Source organism: Macaca nemestrina, chromosome 15, assembly GCF_043159975.1.
Source record: "Macaca nemestrina isolate mMacNem1 chromosome 15, mMacNem.hap1, whole genome shotgun sequence".
Classification (NCBI taxonomy): Eukaryota; Metazoa; Chordata; class Mammalia; order Primates; family Cercopithecidae; genus Macaca; species Macaca nemestrina.
Window position 1 is genome coordinate 33,042,648 of NC_092139.1, and position 19,818 is coordinate 33,062,465.

The 19,818-nt window shown below is 53.4% G+C and overlaps 1 protein-coding gene across 1 annotated transcript; it reads right to left on the reverse strand.

Moving 5' to 3' along the window:
- Positions 1 to 6: 6 nt before the first annotated feature.
- On the reverse strand, positions 7 to 15,312 carry LOC105496167 (myosin light chain kinase 2). Its single transcript, XM_011766312.2, has 13 exons — positions 15,206 to 15,312; positions 15,006 to 15,105; positions 14,095 to 14,515; positions 12,915 to 13,210; positions 11,061 to 11,166; positions 10,295 to 10,388; positions 7,929 to 8,038; positions 7,705 to 7,846; positions 3,796 to 3,866; positions 3,543 to 3,671; positions 2,826 to 2,978; positions 2,545 to 2,677; positions 7 to 963 (listed from the first exon to the last, which is right to left on the reverse strand). Exons 2-13 carry the CDS (start codon positions 15,055 to 15,057, stop codon positions 883 to 885), a joined length of 1,788 nt encoding a protein of 595 aa, XP_011764614.2. The 5' UTR covers positions 15,058 to 15,105; positions 15,206 to 15,312; the 3' UTR covers positions 7 to 882.
- Positions 15,313 to 19,818: the final 4,506 nt, after the last annotated feature.

The window sequence follows — 19,818 nt, forward strand, 5'->3', positions numbered from 1 at the left end:
CAGAGGGAAGAAGGCCACATCCAACCTGTACATTTATTTACAAGGCACAAGCTGAGAGCAGGTTGGGGGCTGCCCCATGGCCTTCCTACTTCTCCTGGGCCTGCTGACCCCATCATCTGAGGCCATGGGTGATCCCCGAGATGGGGACCCCCAGTGGTTGGGTTGGGCGGCTTGGCCCTGAGGCAAGCTCGGGGGTGGTCTCCTGTGTCCCCTGGCTTCTCCCCTCCCCCTCCACCAGGCCTGGGCTGGGCGCCCTCTTTCTCACACAGAGTTCCTGTGTGTTGGTGGTCGCAAGGAAGGTGGGTGGGGGCCAGCCTGGGCCAGATGGTGTGGGCTCGGCCTTATCTGCTGGGAGCGGGGAGGCGGCGGGGGCACAGAGGTCCTCTCTCACAAAGCCTGCTCTGTCTCCCCTGGCAGCTGGGCCTTAGGAATCGGCGTTGCGGCCTTCCTGCCCCGCCAGGAGCCTCCCATCCACAACCATAGAAGCCCTACATGCTGAGACCCCCCAGCCATGGCACCCAGGCTAGGAGCAGGCCCAGGCTGAGGATGCTCCCAGTGGGGAAAAGCAGGGGTCACCACGGCGGCAGTTCAAAGACGGGGAGCTGGGGAGGGAACCGGGAGCGGCTTCAACAGGGGCCTGGCGTCTGGGGTGTGGCCGACTGGCTGGAGCCCTGTCTGGGGAGGCCACACTCCGAGGTGGCTCACATCGGGGAAGCGGTCACTGCGCGGGGGCATGGGGAGCCCCGAGCCTCCCAGCCTGGCACAGCCTTGTCCTGGCGAGCCTGCCCTGGGTATCTGGCTGCCTTCTCTGGCCTTCTGGGCTGTGTGGCCTCAGCCCCGGCCACAGTGTGGCTGCATCCAGGCCTCAGCTGTGCCCAGGGCTCAGACCCCCAGAGCCATCAGTGCCCCTGAGCTGCTGATCTTCTTGAAGCGGTTGGCAGCGCTGACAGCAATGAAGTTTTTCTAGAGAATAGAAGACAGGGAGTCCCAGTTAACACCAGGGCAGGGGGGCAGCTCCAGGGTGTCTGAGCACCCTCTAAGTCCCCTGCAGTCCAGGAGGGTCACAGGCTAGGGAAGGCGCAGTGCCCAAAACGGCCACAGGAGGCGCCATGACATGGCATTGTCCAGGAGTCCTTCCCTCACTCAATGGATAGGTCAGCCAGACCTGAACCGAGGATGACTCCGCTCCAAACACTCCCATGGCTCCAGTTTTGCTCCAAGTAAAACATAAACCTCTTGCCATAGCTGATGAGTCCCTCCACCTCCTGTCCCCCTCTTCCTCTCTGACTTCATTTCTTACGTCCTTGCTCACTCCACTCCATCCATACTGGCCTCCTACCTGTTCCTCAAACTCACCAACTGCACCTCTGCCTCAGGGCCTTTGCACTGGCCCCTCCCTCTGCCTGGAATACTCTTCTCTCAGTATTGGCATGGCTCACCCCTCCCCACCTTCAGGTCTTTGTTCACATGCTTCTCAGTGAGCCCTTCCTGACCCCCCTATTTAGAAGTGCAGGCTGGGCACAGTGGCTCACACCTGTAATCCCAACACTTTGAGAGGCTGAGGCAGGAGGATTGCTTGCCTGAGAACATGGTGAGACCTTATCTCCACAAAAATATCTTTAAAATATTAACTGGACATGGTGGCATGTGTCTGTGGTCCCAGCTACTCAGGAAGCCAAAGGAGAGGATCACTTGAGCCCAGAAGGTCAAGACTGCAGTAAGCCATGATGGCACCACTGTGCTCCAGCTAGTGAGGCAGAGTGAGGCCCTGTCTCTAAAAAAATAAAATAAAAAAGTGCAACCTCTCCCTTGGCAGATGGCCCTTATTTTTTTCTAAAACCCTTCTTTAACCCTATTTCCCCAGGGCTCTAGAAAATGCCCCACCTCAGCCGGGCGCAGTGGCTCACACCTGTAATCCCAGCACTTTGGGAGGCCGAGGCGGGCGGATCACAAGGTCAGGAGATCAAGACCAGCCTGGTCAACATGGTGAAACCCTGTTTCCACTAAAAATATAAAAATTAGCCAAGTGTGGTGGTAGGCACCTGTAATCCCAGCTACTTGGGAGGCTGAGGCAGAAGAATTGCTTGAACCCGGGAGGCGGAGGTTGCAGTGGGCCAAGATCATGCCACTGTACTCCAGCCTGGGTGACAGAGTAATACTCCGTATTGAAAGAAAAAAAAAAAGACAGAAAATGCCCCACCTCCCACCAAAAGTAAGTCCACAAAGACAGATCTTTGTCTCCTTTGTCCACTCCTATATCCCAATGCCTAGAAGTAGCAGATGCTCAAGAAATATTTGAAAAATGAAGGAAGGAAGCCAGAGCCCCAGATGGGTGGGGCTGAGTGGAAGGCTGGGTGGAGGTCTCCACTCCAGGACAGGAGCCAGTCCAGGGCAAAAACAGAAAAGTAAATCCTGTCTTCCAGACAGGGCCCGGCCTGGTCAACAGAACCTGCCAAGGCAGGGATGGTGGAGGCTGGGATCTGGCGCCAGGAGCTCTTCCCACTCCAGAGTCCTCCCTCCTCCCCACTCCGAATCCAGCGGTACCTTCCAGCGCCTCTTCATGAGGTATTTCTTAAGCAAGATCTGGGACTTAAGGCGTCGGTTACAGCGCTTGGCTTTCTCTGCCAGGTTGTTGAGCCAGGGGTGGGCGAGACACTGGGCTGCGCTCATCCGGGCTCTGGGGGAGAGGCAGCATGGTGAGGGTGGGCTGCATGCTCATGAGGCCCCATGGGCTGAGCTGGCCTCTCTACCCGGCTCCTGCCCTGCCAGCACTCAGACACACTAAGGTTGCACACATACAGTTCAGGTTCTGGGGTGAGCCTCACCTCTGGTCCTTGACGATGAGGTTGGAGACAAAGTCTTTGGCCTCATCTGATACGGCCTCAAAGGTCTCTTCGTCAAAGTACCAGTTGCCAGATAGAACGTTGTTTAGGGTCTCTGTGTCATCATCTCCCAGGAAGGGGGAGAGGCCGCTCAGCCTAGAGGGAGGGCATAGCAGGGGGCAGGGAGGTGAGATTGCAGGTGCTGAGTCACCTTCAGGAGGGTAGGGAACAGGGGCAGATCCTAGGAGGCAGCGCCATGTGCCGAAAAGACCCCCAGCCTCTCGTGGGACAGACCTGGGTTTGAATCTGGCTGGGTGACTTTGGGTAAGTCACCTCCCCTCTCTGAGCCTCACTCTTCTCATCTGTAAAATGGGCATAATCATCCCAGCTTCCCAGGTGACAGTGAAGAGGAGGAATGACGAGTGCAAGGTATGTGGTGAAAACATAGGAAATGTCCACTGGCCCCCTGCCCACCCCAGGTCATCCGAGATCTGCTGTCCAGATGCTATGCCTTTATAGGGACCTTGGTTTTTCCATCTATAAAATGGGTACCACGTTCCCCTTTCCTGTTCTCCCTAGCACCCCCAACCCCAGCAGACCTCTGACTGAGGGACTGGGGAGGTGGGACCACCTTACCAGGACCCCAGGGCCAATCTTGGCCTCAGCCGCTTGCCCCCATGCCCCACCAACCCCATAAACATGACCCGCCTCGGAGCTCACAGCATGTAGGTGATCACCCCCATACTCCACATGTCTGTCTTATCGGAGATTTGGTCATAATTCACCACCTCAGGTGACAGGAACTCTGGGGTCCCAAAGTTCACCTTCAGCTTCTCGTTGGGGTTATACCTGGAGGTGAGACCAAGGGCTCAGAGCACAGCTCCCGACCTGTACCCATGCCCCCTCCACCCCACCCCCATCCCCTGCCAACCTCAGAGTCTTGTCTTGCCCTCCCCACCCACCCGGGTGGTACCTCCGTGCCAGGCCGAAGTCAATGATCTTCACCAAATGCCCCGTGGTGTTGACACACAGGATGTTCTCTGGCTGAGGAGAAAGGGGGTGGCCTGGGTTGGCCTCTGACCAGCTTACCCTCCCTCTCCCACCAGGCCCATGCAAGCCCCAGGCTCCCTGAGGCAGAGGTCTAAGCTGCCAGAGTGGGCAGCTGCCAGAGACCCTCCAGCCCTGCCTGTTCTGGGCACAGAGAGATCTTGAGGCAAGTCCCCCAAGAGGGGCTTCTGCGAGGCCTTAAAGCACAGGACCTGCCGTGATGGGGTCAGGTGGGATCCCCTCCGTCTAAGGCCAGAAAGAACCACCACATTCTAGCAGTTCTGAGGATGGGGAAACAAGCCTGTGGAGAGGAGGCATGACTGCCTGCTGCTCCCTGCCCCGGGCTGGGGGGCCAGTGCAGGGCCACCACCAGATACATGAAGCTCCAGAGAGGAGAGAAAGAAGATGCCAGCTCAGTTCCGGAGAGCCTTCCTCTCGGGAACATGGGGCTTCACACCACTCCAGGGTTGCCGGAAGATGAGCTACTCTTGTCTCCCCAGTTAGTGATGATGACGAGCTACAAAATGTAAGGCCCGGTCCACTCACGTTCTCACTTTAGCTCCCCAGTCCTTCCCAAAGATCTAGGAGGCACACGCTGTTACCTTGAGATGAAACTGTGACACTGAGATACTACTACCATCCATTCCCATTTGACAGCTGAGAAAGCTGAGGCTCAGGCACAGAAGTGACTAGGTCACAGTTGCCCAGCAAGTAAGCGACAGAGCCAGGAAATGAACGCGGGACTGACTCCAGCACTGGCCTTGTGATGTTCTGATACCACCACTACAGGGCTGGCTCTTCCAGGCCAGGGACCATCTTCTCCTGGCCTCCTGGGTCCCACCCTCAGGGTCTAACAAAGGCACCCAGTAGGGGCTCAGCCAAGGCTCAGGGGAAACCTGTGTCCCATGCACAAGTGAACACACGGATGACGTTACTGTAAGCCCAGTTCCTCTCTACTCTGGGCCTCCGTTTCCTCTTCCTATCACACAAGGACACAGGACTAATCTGAGGTTGCAGGGTATAAACATTTTTAAGTTAACAATGGTTCAAAGGCAGGAGATTTTGCACAAAAACCCTGAATTCCAGCACCTCCTGAAACACCGGAAGCCCTGGCCACATGGGCCACATGCTTTGGAGCAAGTTGCCACTGACAGCCTGAGATGGGACAAACATCCTCCAGCTCTCCCGTGGTCGCCACCCGCCCCGATCCCTCCCATTCAACATGTTTTTGTTATTTGTCTGGGCTCTGTGGGCATTTGACTTAAGTCCCCCAATGAGATACTTTCTGAAGGCACTTTTACAACTGATAGATTAACTCAGAGTAGATACGAATGATTTTAATAGCTTGGCCTGGTGTCCCACAAAACAGGAAAGAAAAGAAGGTTCCCAGGGTACAAGCACTTGGGGAAATGAAGCAGACTCAAATCTCCTTTCAGAGATTCTCCGTCTACACATAGAAGGCCCTCAGAAGCCCTGCAGCCAAGAGACCCAGGACATGGCCTGTGGGCTGGAGTGCACTCAACCTACTTGACTGTGAAACACTTTTTTGATGAAAAACGTATAGTTATCCCGAAAAAAAAAAAAAAACCACGTTTTAGATATAGAGGCTCACGACTGAGCTTCTTCCCAGAGCACTGCATTTTAATTGGGGGACCCTATTCTACCCCAAAGAAATTAGCCTTCACAAGCGAAAGGCAGGCTTCCAATGTCATCATGCAGGCACTAACTGCCCCCAGCTCAGCAAAGGGACCACCATCTGTTCAGTAACTCAGGACTCACCCTTGATCCTTTCTTTTCCTAACCCTCACACATGCAAACCCTCAGCACATCAGATTGGCTCTATGTCCAAAATGTATCCTCCATCTGGTCCCTTTCCCTCCCCTCCCCAACTGACACTCTGGCTCAAGCCCCCAGCATCTCTCTCCTGGCTTACGTACTCTATCAGCATCTAAATTCTCTGCATCCACTCTGGCCCCACTGAAACCCACCTCCTCACTCTGTTTGTGTCCTCCTCTGTCAGTGGCAGTGATACTAACACGCCTAACCCAGGGAACTGTTGGGAAGATGGCACCCTCACTCAGACAGCATCAGGCACAGAGCAAAACTGGGACAGGTGTTAGAGGCAGCAACAGCATCTCCCTGTCTGCTTCAGAGCTGTGCCGACTTCAATTTCACCCAGTGCGATTCCTCATTACTCTTGTGTATTTTCTCATACACTTTTCATTGCTTAAAGTGACCTATTTAGTTAGTCATTGTTTTATGAATGTCTGTTTCCCCTGGTGGCTCCATGAGACAGGGACCATTTCCTTCATAGTCCCTATGCCTAGCACCAGGCCTTCCAGGAGCAGGTACCCAGCACGTGCTTAACGAATGAATTAAAGAAAATACCCAGCCTGTGCTTATGGAATGAATGAATGAAACTACCATCCACTTTGCTGATGGGTGTTCACATGCCTCCACATTAAGATTCCATGTCCTGCCACTTAACCCACAGCATTAATACCTGCCATCAGGACTGCCAACCCCCTGCACTCCTGCTGCCCTTGCCTGCTCCACACCGAGCTCTGGACAGCTACTGACAACTGACTGGAGTTGCTGCAATGTATAAAACCTATCTGCGGCCAGGCACGGTGGCTCACACCTGTAATCCCAGCACTTTGGGAGGCCGAGGCAGGCAGATCGTCAGGAGTTCGAGACCAGCCTGGCCAACCTGGTGAAACCCTGTCTCTACTAAAAATACAAAAATTAGCCAGGTGTGGTGGCACGCGCCTGTAATCCCAGCTACGTGGGAGGCTGAGGCAAAAGAATTGCTTGAGCCCAGAAGACAGAGGTTGCAGTGAGCCAAGATCACACCACTGCACTCCAGCCTGGCCCACAGACCAAGACTCTGTCTCAAAACCAAAAGCCTATCTGCTCTTCCTGACCTACTATGTGCATGGTACTGAGCAAGGTCAGAACAGGGATATCAGGCTGGGCACAGTGGCTCACGCCCGTAATCCTAGCACTTCCAGAGGCTGAGGTGGGTAGATCACTTGAGGTCTGGAGTTCGAGATCAGTCCGGCCAACATGGTGAAACCCTGTCTCTACTAAAAATACAAAAATTAGCCTGGTGTGGTGGCAGGTGCCTGTAATCCTAGCTACTTGGGAGGCTGAGGCAGGAGAATCGCTTGAACCCAGGAGGTGGAGGTTGCAGTGAGCCAAGATCATGCCACTGCACTCCAGCCTGGGCAAGAGAGTGAGACTCCATCTCAAAAAAAAAGAAGAGGGATATCAATATTCTTTCATGAAACATTTTTGTTAGCCCCTACCTCATGCACATTGCCGCACTGACGCTATACTTGTTTGAGAGCTCTAAGAATGCAGGAATTTTTATGTTTTGTTCACCACAGGATCTTCACCACCTAGAGCATTGCCTGGCATAAAGTAAGCCTTCAAGAAATATTTGTTGATTTTGAATAAATGATCAGACACTCATAGTACCTGTCATCGGCCAACGCTGAGGCAGGTGCTATTGCAACACTTACTAGTCACTTGTCTGTGTGACACATTGAGCTTGGGGCTCACAGGACTGCAAAACGCCCTTTCAACAAATACTTAGTACTAGACTAGAAGTTCCATGAAAGCTGGTGCCATGTCTTCCCCCCCCCCCCTTTGCTGTGTCCCTGGCTCCTGGCATTGGTAAGTATTCCATAAACCCTTTCTGAATCTATGAAGGGAAGGATGGATGAAGGAAGAGAAGGAGGGATGGGAGGGCAGAGGGATGGCTGGTGACAGCACTGATCTCAGGGGGTTGGATGCTGCCCCTGACCCTTCCCAGGAGGCCCCAGTCCAGTACCTTGAGGTCCAGATGCAAAACCCTCATCTTGTGCATGAAGAGGATCCCGTCACAAATCTGCCTGACAAACACCATGGTGTCCACCTCGGTCAGATGGTAGTCCTCATCCACAATCCTCTCGAAGAGCTCTCCGCCCTCGATGCTGTGTGCAGAGACCCCTCCACGGCTTGCTCCATGCCAGCTGGTACCCTCACCCAGCCCCTACCCCAACTTCAGGCACTCACTACTCCATGAACAGGACGATCTCATGCGGAGTCTCGATGGCTGCGTACAGCTGGATCAGATTGCGGTGGTTCAGCTGGTTCATGACCTCGATCTCCAGCAACACCATTTCCTGGGGACCAGGGAAGTCAAGGGTACCAGTTGGACACCATCACTCCCTGCCACCCACCCTCCATACCCACACCCTTGACCAGGCCTGCTAGCCTTGCCCGGATCACTGTTCAGCCTCGTCCTCGCCTCTCTTCTCTCCCCCAGCCCCACATCTGCAGTCCTCACCACTCCAAGTCATGCCTGCTGAGACATCTTCCTTCTGCCGGCTCTTCTCCTGAGTACTGGCATGCCAAGGGCTCCATCCTCCCCCCTCACCGCTTCCCTCTCTCTGCTCTCTCCCTGGGCATCTGCATCAAGTCTCATGACTTTACATTTTATCCAAAGTCATCAATTTCCAAATACATACCTCAACCTCTGAGCACGCCATTGAATTCTAGACTCCAATATCTCTGTCTACTTACCTTCGTTGTCTAATAGACATCTCAAATCTATCATGTCCAAAATTAGACCCTAGACATTGTCCCTTCCCCACAATTGAGTTGCTCTTGGCTTGCCTGGCAGCAAAAGTACTCCCACGCTTCGCCCAAGGGTGCAGGACAAAAAGTTACGAGCCATCCTAAGTTCTTCCCTTACTCTCACGCCCTCACACCCCACCTCCAACCCAACTCTTCAACATCGTCTACCTTCAAGCTAGATTATACATCCAGTCATTCTCACCTCCTCCACCACTGCCTTCCTAGTTTAAGACACCATTATTTGTCACTTTCAGAAAGTCATAAGCCAGCTGTCACATCGGTAGGCTGATATATCAGCTATAATAGGAATACTTACACCATGGGAAATGGCAAATGCTGTAAATCGGGCCTCTCTCCACACCTGCCCTACCCAGATTCAATGGTTAAACACTAACCCTTGTTTCACTGGCGGAATGGCTCCCCTTCTGCCTTTACCCACTCCTTCATTCAGGTCTCACCTCACATACCTCTTTCTCAGAGAGGACCGATCTCACCTCCCTATGTAAAAGGGCCCTCATCAGCCCCGTACCCCCTCTACCCTACCTGGCTTTATTTTCCCTCCTAGCGCTTCTCAGCACCTGATGCCAGGCCTTTTTTTCTTTTCTCCCTTTTTTTTTTTTTTTTTTTTTTGCTTTATGTTTTAATTGTCTCTCCCTCCACTCTAACATGTCAGCCCATGAGGGCGGGGGTGTTTTTATTTCACTGGCATTTCCCCAGCCCCTGACCCAGTAGATGGCAGAGGAAAAGTGCTCAATAGTTATCAACTGATAACTGACTCCAGTTAATTGAGCCGCAGGTAGGTGCTGAGCATCTACACTGAGCCAGAGCCTATGATAGAGGCCTGGGACCCAGGAGTCAATAATACAGATCCAGGCCCTGTGAGTGGAAGAGACAAAGAAGGACATTATCACATAGAAAATGCACTCCTTCCAGTGTGCTTAGAGCCATGATGGGGACCCAGGGCTAGAGCGACTAGAGCTGCTTCTCATGCTCTCGCTGGGAGCAGGCCTGTGCCCACACTGCGGTTTCTGTCTGGGATGCCTAGACCCTCACTCCCCGGCACCTCCTGCTATCTCTGGCCCTCAAGCCTTTCCTCCCGTAGTCCCCTCTGCCTGAAACTCTGCCCCTGCCTTCTCTACTGGAACGTCTCCTCATTCCTCAAAGCCCTCACTCAAAAGTCAGTTGGTCCAGGAAGTTTCCCTGACCCCTCAGCCTGAGCCAGAAGCTCTCTTGAACCCTCACATGCTACCCCCAGTTTCCCTGAGTGACAGCTCTGATCATACCAGGTTGCTATTACCTCCTCACATAGCAGACTCCCTCACTCTACCTGCCTGCATTCTTTCATTCCTTGAACAAATGCTGCTCGTGGCCTCCTCTGAACCTAGCCCAGGCTGTGGGTGCTAGAGGCAAAGCTCTAGACCAGGCTTGTTTACCTTGGCATCAGTTTCCTGAGGGTGGGGACCACACCCACTTCACTCCAGGACCCCGAGTGCCCAGCACAGGGCCTGGCCCAGAGCCCACACTCATCAGTGTTTGTTGAATTGAACCAGAGGGCATGAATATCCCATGCCTAAAAGGGGAAGTCCATAGATAAGTTCAGTAACTGAAGTATCTGGTTATGGATAGGGTCCTCAGGCCCCTCCTGCAGGGCTGTCCGTCCATCTATCTGTGTAGTATTTTCACTGCAACAAACTCCCATAACAGGCCCCGGGTTCAGCAGCACCGGTGGAGGGAGGCGAGAGGTGCCCACTCCAAGGATCCCCTCCCCATCCTGGGCAGATACCACTCCCCCACCTCACTACCTTGTCTTTGGGAGTCTGTTTCTTGATGACCTTGGCTGCCAGCTTGAGGCCTGTGGCTTTCTCCTTGCAGGTGCAGACTGCCCCAAACTTGCCACTGGAAAGAGAAGAGGCTGTAAGGGGACCCCAGAGCCCACCGGGGTCAGTGGCATCCTTTGCTCTGTTCCTAACTTGGTCCCAGACCCAGTGGTGCCTCTGGATCCCCTTTGGTGAGACAGGAGCACTCACCCCAGCCAGCCCTGACTCCCTTCTGAAGCTGTGAGCTGTTCTGCCAGGACAATGGCTGAAGCAGGTTCTTTGAACCACACAAACCACGTGCACAGGAAGGGCAGGCATGTAGGGAGGATGGCCCTGGGATGCGACCCTTAGAGGTTTAGAGCAGGCAGGCCCTGGGCCCTGGGGGAGGGCACCTTCAGGCAGAGGGAGGATCTGCAGAGGTACAAGACTGAGTCAGGGCTTTTTACAAAGCAGGAATCACCATGAGGGGGTCAGTGTGGTGCCTGGAGCTGAGACAGACAGGAAAATGTTGTGTATTTCCTACGGAAGCACTGAATGGCTGACGGTGTGTCTGAGTAAGTGACAGCAACACTGAGTGCACATCAGCATGTGACAGCTGCACACAGTGTGTGTCCCACACAGAGGTGAACGTGTCCACGTGGCCATGTCTAAGCGGGGTGCGTGTCTGGGCCTTGCACAGGGGAAATGTGAAGCCACAGGAGCCTGGCGTGCTCTCTGTCCATGAGTGCCCAGCTGGGGTCCCAGATCTCACCCTCCGAGCGCCTCCTTGGAGTTCATACTGAATTCACTGCTGACATTTCCGGTCCTCAGCTCCACCATGCGGTGAGGGAAGGGGGCCGGGGGTGGCGGGCAATCATCTGGGGGACAGATCACAGCCCTCATGGTCCGTGCCAGGGGCTGCTGAGGATTCCCCTTGGCACCACCCCCTCCTGCTGGCCTGGGCCCCATCCGGGGAAGTTAAGCTCACCAAGTGATACCTGGGAGACACCTGGCTCCAGGATAGGGGCTATGAGGCCCAGTTTCCAACGTCAGTTCTGCCACCAACACAACACCCCTATCAGAGAGGACCCAGTTTCTCCTGGCAGAACAAGCGGGATGGGAGCTTGGCTTTTCTGAACCCTCTGCACTATAAGGCACGAGGACTCCATCCCGAGCTATCTGCATTTCCACCAAAAACAATCAAACACAGCAGCTATAAAGCGGAATGCCGGGCAGTGGGGTTGCTATGTCTGAATGATGGGGTAGGTGGTGGGACCTGCCCACCCGCCATTCTAGTAACACCATAAGCTGGCCAGACCGCCTATGGCGCGGCGGGACCAGGGACTGGGCTGTTTGGTGGGGAGAGGTCGCCACCTAGCGGCAAGTGTGGTTTACCGCTCGCCCTGAAGGCTGGCAGGGCGGCAGGCTGTCCTCGGGAAATGAAACCTCTTTATAAATAGCAAGAGGCGGCAGGGAAGCCGGGCTGGTGATAAATCAGACGGCCTTTGGAGGTGGTTCAGATCCCGTCACCCTAGGATGCAATTTCGGGGCGGGGCGGAGGTCTCTGCGGCTGCTAGGGGCGGAGGCAGGGCTCCTGGCTGCCGCCCAGCCGCCAGGTCCTCCCACCCTGTCTGGGTGGCACGGTGCCGCTCACCAGTCAGGCTGGCGGGTCTCCCAGGGCACTTCAGTCTGGAGGCAGGGGGGCATCAGGACACTCTGGGCTCTCCTGACCCCATCTCACCCCACCCCCAGCCCTGCCGCACCCCTGCCCAGGCCCTTTCCCTATTCACCTGCTGGCCAAGCTCACTCACGCTCAGTGCTCTCTGCGGCCCACGAACAAGCCACGGGCTGCTTGTTTAATCATCAATGAAGGCCACTCCACAGTACTGCCCCACTGCACATGCCCAGCTTCCTTGGTCACTGCTCCCACACACAGGCACCTGTGCTCCTCAACTCATGAGCCCTCTATAGCTCCCATGACCCCACCCCACTATGCAGTTTAGCTACTAAGCCTGGCATTTGAGCCCTTCTACAGATTGACTCCAAATTCCATAGACCAGAGAGTTTATGTTGCTCCAATAATCTGCCTGATTTTTCTTTTTTTTAACCCCATTTTAGTCAAAGTAGAAAAAAGTCAAAAGTGGGTTCTGGAGTCTGGGTGGACTGACAGGTTCAAATCTTGTCTTCACTGGATATTTCTGGGAACTTCATTTTCCCTTTTCTGAGCCTTCCTTTCCCCACCTATCAAAAGGGAATACCAAATTTAAGAGTAAAAATAAATTTTAAAAAATAAGATTGAAAAAAGCCAGGCATGGTTGTACACGCCTGTAGTCCCGGCTACTCGGTAGGCCGAGACAGGAGGATCACTTGAGGCTGAGAGTTTGAAGCCAGCCTGGGCAACATAGCAAGATCCTGTTTTTTAAAACAAATGAATGAATAAGTATTCATTAAAAAGGGAATACTTTCTGGAGTTGTGTGACCCTTAGATGAATGGGCCTGGGTAAGGCATGGCTCAGGGCAGTTCAGACCGCCGAACAGGAGACTTGGGACTGACAGCCCCCTTCCCTCCCCATGGCCCCAGGACAGCCCCAGCCCCCACCTGCCCCCAAATCTGGAAGCAACCTACCCAAAATCTGGAAGCAGTCCTCCTCCCTGGCTGTGAGACAGAGGGCCTGCCCCACCTCGGATTTCTCTGAGGGAACAGCCTGGAACTCGATCCCTCTTGAGGTGTCCCCTTGCACCTCAGCCTGGCCAGCCTGGCCTGGGGTTTTCTCTCCCACTTCCTTCTGGCTCTCTGCCAGGATGCTCTTTCCTTCTGCCTTGGCTGGCCTGGGATCCGTGGGGCCGTGGGTCATGGGCACCCCTTCAAAGGTGAGCTCTGATGCCTCACTTAGGGGCTTCTTGGCCAGCAGCTTCTCAGAACTAGAAGGTGAGAACACAGAGGTGAAGCCCTCAGCGGCCACAGCCTGTGGCCTCAGGCAGCTCTCAATGCAATCTGCAGAGCTAATCCAACCCCATCCCAAATGCGTGGTGTAATACAGCTAAATTCACTTGGCACAAAATCAAGGGATGTTCATGACTGTGGTCATTATCTTGACTACCAACGTACTAATAAATCATTAATAACTATTAATAGGATTGTTGATATGGTTAATCATCATGTGGATACAACTAGGGAGTTATGTAGCTCTTGATTCATAAAATCTATTGTGATATAATTAATACATAATTACCAAATTGATATGGTGTTATTATTGTGGCTTACAATATATCATTAATGACCTCATTAGCATTCAGGTAAGTATAACTGATTGCATCACAGATGTGCTATATTATGGTTATGAAAATATTGTCAGTGATCCTCCTATCTGGTTATTAGTCATCTTTTCATATCTTACCAATAATTATATTAAGAAGAACAGGAAAATGCTGGATGTCCTAGGAAACACACAGCCTTTTGCCTGACACCTTTAGCCTTTCTGCCTGACATCTCAATCCTGCCCTTGGCTAGACCCAAGCCCATGGAGTAAGGGGAACTCTGGACCCCAGAAGCCTAGAGAAGATATGTTCAATCTAGACGGTCTTTGAGGGTCTTATTCCAGCCTTCTACGAATTATGGCAAGGTTCTGGTTTCTGCAGGGGACAAGGTGGTAGATGCAATGTGCAGGACAGAGGAAACTGAATGTCAGAACTATCATTCCCAGCACCGAATGTGATGACGACCATGACTAAGACAAGGGAATTAAGCAGGAACCCTAGGGTAGGAGCCACAGGACCCCTCCCCACTCCCAGGAGGGGATATTCACCTGGAGATGATGGCGGGACAGCTGGGGCTATGCAGAAAGGCGGGTGAGCCCCTCCTGGCTGCTGCTTGGCCCTCTGCTGCCTTCTTGCCCACCCTGGGCTCTCCAGGATCCTGGCTGCCTGAGGCTCCCTCTTCAGCCTTGGGCTTCTTGACACTGGTCTCTGGCGTTGCAGTCTGCTGGGGCAGGGCTGCCGGGGGCCCAGCACTGCCCTCCGCAGGCCCCCCGCCCCTGTCACCCTCTCCCTCGGGGCCTTCGCTGCTAGTTGAGGGTTGGGCCAGGGTACCATCCCCTTTCTCTGGGGCAGGGGCTTTGGCATCTTTCTTCAGGGTGGGTGGATCGGGAGTTTTCTTTGGGTCTGGAGGGCCAGGGTCTTTCCCTGTACCCAGGGGTCCTTCACCTGCAGGACCTTTAGGTGCCTTGTCTGCAAAGGAGGTGAGATACCCATCAGGATCCACCCTCCTTCCCCTCCCTCCCCACCCAGGCTGGGCAGAGACCAGCTCTGGGCCCAGGTTCCCACCCAGGCAACAACTTGCAAATGCTTGTCCCACTGAGTCTCTGGGGCCACTTGATGGCCCCTAGAGATGAGCTGCTGCGACCTTGGAGGGCCTCTGTGGGAGGCTTCCGGCCCTTTGGGTGGGCCTTGGTAGCCCCCATCATCCTTGCCCTGACTGTTTAGGCGCATCCCCAGCAGCCATCCCTGGTGGCTTCACATTTTCCTGGTCTCTCCAGTAAGGGCTTCATACAGGCCCTGGACCCAGCCCAACCCTAGCCAGAGATCCCTCTGTTTCTGGATCCCCCATGCACCATGCAAAGGCTGGGGCACAGAACTCCCACTGAGGAACCTGCCCAGCCCTGGATTCAAAACCCCCCTTCCCAAGCTCCTCCCTCCATCTCCTGCCCCAGCTTGGCACCTGTTGACGGGTTCTGAATTCCCAGCTCAACTGCTCCATTTTCTGTCGCCATGAGGTAGGGAGGCGTGTGCTGCTGCTTGTCTAACTCAAGTCTTTCTAGCTGCAGAAACAAGAGCAGGGTGTGTCAGGCTGTTCAATTTCCCCTCTCGTCTGGCTGCAGTGAGACAGGAAACCGAGGCCTGCTGAGGGGAGAGAGGTACCTGGAGTAGAGAGGGGCAACCTGGTGGCCGTCTGTCTCCCAGCGGCTGCTCAGGAGCAGTCCTGGGCAGTTGTAAGGGATTGGGCCTGGTGGGCAGAGGCGGAGGCAGGGGTGTGGGCAGTGGAGGCGGGGACGGAGGAGAGGATCTCTTACACCAGGGGCCATGCAGCTAGGACTGCCACCACCTGTCACTCTTGGCCCCCGTTCAGAGGACACGGCATTCTTCCCATGGCCCGACTGGGGGGAGAATGATGTTGGAACAAGCGAGAAGAGAAAAGGGAGGGGTATCTGGGGTGCTGGGGGAGCAGCCCTTTCCCCAGGCCTTGCTCAGTATCCCTGACTTGGACAGGATCAGAGGGGGCCTGGAAGAAGGGGAGTACTCAGGTAGGCCTGAAGGGCAAGAGTGTCCCCAGGCTGAGCCCTGGCCTCCCACCTGTGTGCTACATCTCCTGGGGCTCCCCAGAACCTGGCTAGAGCCACGAAGTCCCAGGGATGATCTCCCTGACCCTAGTGCCCAGCTCTGTGCCCCGACATCTGGACCTGCTTGGATCATCTTTGGGTAAGAAATTGTCTCAGGGGCACTTGCTCAACACGTCCCTAGGCCTAGAAGCTGTTTCTTTTGAAACTGTCCTTTTCTTGGGCTCCTGAGTAGCCATGGGAGATGGAGAGTGCTCTGTGCCCCTCCCCCGAGCTCATCCAGTTCTCACCCATGACCCACATGGAAGAACGGGGCTGGCAGAGAGTCTTTTCAAGGATCCTCCACTAAAGTGTTCAAGATGGGATGGGGACAGCTCTGATCCAAGGAGCCTTCCATCACCCAGAGCCTTTCTCAAAGGGGGCCCTTGAGAACTGGCCAGACCTGGGTGCATTAGAAGTAGCTCTAGAGGCCCGATGCAGTGGTTCACACCTGTAATCCCAACACTTTGGGAAGCTGAGGCAGGAGGATCACTCAAGGCCAGGAGTTGGAGACTGGCCTGGGCAACATAACAAGACCTCGTCTTTATACTTTAAAAAGTAAAATAAAATGAAGTAGCTGTAGAGTGGTTATCCAGGTGCAGGTCCCGACTACAGCAAACCAGTCACTTCACTCCATGGCCTCGGCTCCTCTATCAAATGGGAAGCCAATGGAAAAACGCTGGATGAGAGAAAGGAGGGAGAATGCAGCCCCCCTAAGCAGTGGGGAAATAGGGACCTATAAAAAAAGATTGAGGAAGCTGTTAATGAACTGACAAAAAGCGACCACCAAAGTGGGGGGAATAAAAAAAGCAAGGTGCAAAGTAGCATGTAGAGTGTGCTATTGTTTGTGCAAAAAAAAAAGGGGGGGATGAATAATATATAATATTTCACTTTATACACATAAGAATTTATTTGGTAGGATAAGCAAGGAACTGGGGCCCAAGGGTGGGAGGGAGACATCACTATATATACTTTTCTTTTTGAACCATGAACTGTGTGAACAGGTTACTATTCAAAATGAGTGGGTTGTTTTGTTTTGTGAGCTAATGTCAAGGGTTTTTGGTATAAGCTGGTAAAAACCATAGTTGGAGCTCCTTCCCCAGTCTTGACTACTTCTGCTCTGCCTGGCCCTCCTCTCCAGGCCCAGTCCTCCTCTTCTCCATTTCTCTTCTTTAAGGTCCAGTTAACAGTCTGCCTCTTCCAGGAAGCAAAAGTAACAGCTGATGCCTATACAGCACTGACCACGTGCCTGGCCTTGCTCTGCATGCTCTCATGTTGATCCACCCAAGTGGTCTTCAGAAGAACCCAGTGTGGTAGGTACTAGAGAGATGGGGAAACTAAGGCATGGAGAGGTTACGTAATTTACTCAAAGTCACACAGCTTGGAAGGGGCTGAACTGAGCTCTGCACCCAGGTCCCCTGCAGAAAGGGAGCTCTCACGTGCTGAGCACCTGTCATTCGTTTTAGCCATCTTGCCTTTAAGCATCATCTTGATGATAACTCTGTGGGGAGCGCTCATCCCATTTTCTGGATGAGGACGAGGAGAGTTAAAGGAATCAGCAAGGACGGGAATTGAGCTTGGAATGTCATTCTTCAAAAACTCCAAAGTCCTCTTCCTTTCCTAAAACGTCCCAGCCTGTGCCTCGACCCCTTCTCCCTGCTGAGTAATCCCTTTGTGGATCTTGCAGCATTCAAAAGGTGGAAATGTTTCCTATCCATGCCGATCATCAGAACCTCCGGGCCCTCTATCTGGCCCAGAGCATGTTCTAGTTTAATTTGGAATGTTGGGTCCCCTGCTTCTGGCCTCCCCCCCAGCTGATCCCACCATTGGTTAACACTGTCTGGAAGCCCCCTCAAGGCCAGTGGCTAAACACATCCCCAGCACAGAGTGGACTTGCCCGTAAGTGTCTGATGAGTAAATAACTGATTGACCAGAAAGCTCTAGACTGGTGTTTGTGGAGTTACTTCCCTATGCTGGACCTTGCTGGCGTCTCCTTGTTATTATTGTGGTTATCAATTCCAGTCATTTATTGAGTGCCCACCAAGGGCCAGGCCTGACCATGCCAAAGATCCAGCTCCCTGGATCCTCAGAAGGGACTGTAGGGGCCAAGTGTTAGACCATTTAAAGGTGTGGAAACTGATGCTCAGACAGGGAAGTGGCTTGTCCCCACAGTCACTCAGCTAGTGAGTGGCTTAAAATTCAAATCCAGAACCACCTCCCAATGACACCAAAATCCAGGCTGGGACAACTTCAGGGGCATTAGTGCTACTTTTGTTATAATTATTATTCTCGAATAATAACTCTTATTGAATTCTTCCTAAAATGGACCAGGCACTGGAGTAAGCAGCTTCATGAGTATCCTTCCGTCAATTCTTACAACTCCCTACCATGCAGTGATTAGGAGATCTGTCAATGAAGCACTGCGACCAGTAACTGTGAGCTTGGAACAATGCCTTCACTTGTTTCCTCATCCTTAAGGAGAGCACCTGCCTCCCAGGAGGTAGACAAAGCATTAGAACAGAGTGTGTGAGCATAGCGAGTGCTGTATAAATGTCAGCTCTTTCATCCCCATTTCACAGAAGTGATGGGAAAACTGAGTCACAGGACAAAGTCACAGAGTTGGGATTGGACCCATCTAACCCAAGGCTCTGCTCATAACCGCTCTGCCCCATTGCCTTCCTCTCACAGTATGGCTGGGAGCATTTAGCCAGCACACATGTAAAGAGTGCCCAATGGCACAGGACCTACAGCACTGTGGGGGCCTGATAATGTTGTGGACACCCCAGGTAGAGGGTTCAACTGTTCCCGCCAGCTCCCCTGCAGTGCCTCCCACTGGGATGAGAGTCTGGCCTGGTTCCGAATCTACGGAATTGCCTGCTCCAACCAGCTGCTCCCTGGGAGTCCCCAAGTTTCTCAGCACTCCCTTGGAGGCACAGGGGTGGGGCATGGGGAAACTTCCTCCACCACCTAGGGGCTGCCAGAGCCCCTGCCCACCCTTAAGAAGGGGCTTCCCCACCCTGCACCAGCTGTGCAGACACCCTCTCTGCCTCTACACGGGCAAGACCGGAAGTGGGGCAATGCCAAGACCAATTAAACCCGCCAGGGGAATTAAGGTCAGCAGGATGCAATTATGCCTGTTGGATTTAACAAGGCCAGAGGGAAGGTTTCTCCAGCCAGAGTTCACGGCTCCTTAGGCCTCTTGCCCTGCGTAGCTCTGCCTTCCAGGAGCCTAGGCTTCTAGGCTCACCTAGCTCTGGAAGAATGTGTTGGGAGTGAAGGGGTTAACTCCACCCTGGTGCTGCTTCCTTGGCTCTGGAGAGGAAATCAGTCCAGCCAAGAGGCTTTAAAAGGACCTGTTCAGAGAAGACATGCCCAGTCTGACCCTCTCCCTGCTCAGCTGTGATGGAAAATCCAAAGAGTTGAGCAATAACCTTTCTGACTCCAAAGAGAGCAGCCAATTCCCCTCACAGCCTTCCCTCTGCTCCCGTTTGAGAGCCACTCAAGACTGCATTAGCACGTTGTTTTCTCTTGCCCTCTCCCACCTTGGACCCCTGAGCCCAGGGCCTTGGCAGGACCTCTCAGGTCTCTGGAAAAGCCCTAGGTAAGGTCGCTGTCCTTATAGCAAACCTTGTCCTTCCAGCCAAGCTAGTAAGCAGAGATCTGTGGGCATTCTGTGTGCGAACTGAATATAGATTTCTCTGAAAACGCAATTGACACACTGTTCCATCCCACAGTTGTAGAATCTTATTGCTAAGATTATTTACTGGAGGCTCTACTGTGACAAGGACTAAACTGGTCACTCTGGGGACAGAGAGATGAAATTGGGGGAGAGCTATAGAATCATGGCATGTTACATTTTAGGTGAAAAAAGACTATAAAAATCAACTATGCCTGTAACCTAGCATGTTAAGAGGCCGAGGCCGGAGGATAACTTGAGCCCAGGAATTCAAGACCAGCCTTGGCCAACATAGTAAGACCCCATCTCTGCAAAAAAATTTAAAAATTCTCCAGGCATGGCAGTGCACACCTGTGGTCCCAGCTACTCAGGAGGCTGATGTAGAAGGATTGCTTGACTCCAGGAGCTTGAAGCTGCAGTGAGCCATGATTGTGTCACTGCACTATGGCCTGGGTGACAGGGTGGGACCCTGTCTCAATAAA

What these genes read in the sequence shown, in the direction of transcription:
- LOC105496167 (XM_011766312.2), bottom strand. Translation starts at nt 15,057, where the DNA reads ATGGCGACAGAAAATGGAGCAGTTGAGCTGGGAATTCAGAACCCGTCA. An exon ending in AATTCAGAACCCGTCAACAG is followed by an intron (nt 14,516 to 15,005) that starts GTGCCAAGCTGG and finishes CCTCCTTTGCAG; the next exon opens with ACAAGGCACCTAAAGGTCCT. An exon ending in ATCGTCCTGTTCATGGAGTA is followed by an intron (nt 7,847 to 7,928) that starts GTGAGTGCCTGA and finishes CTCTGCACACAG; the next exon opens with CATCGAGGGCGGAGAGCTCT.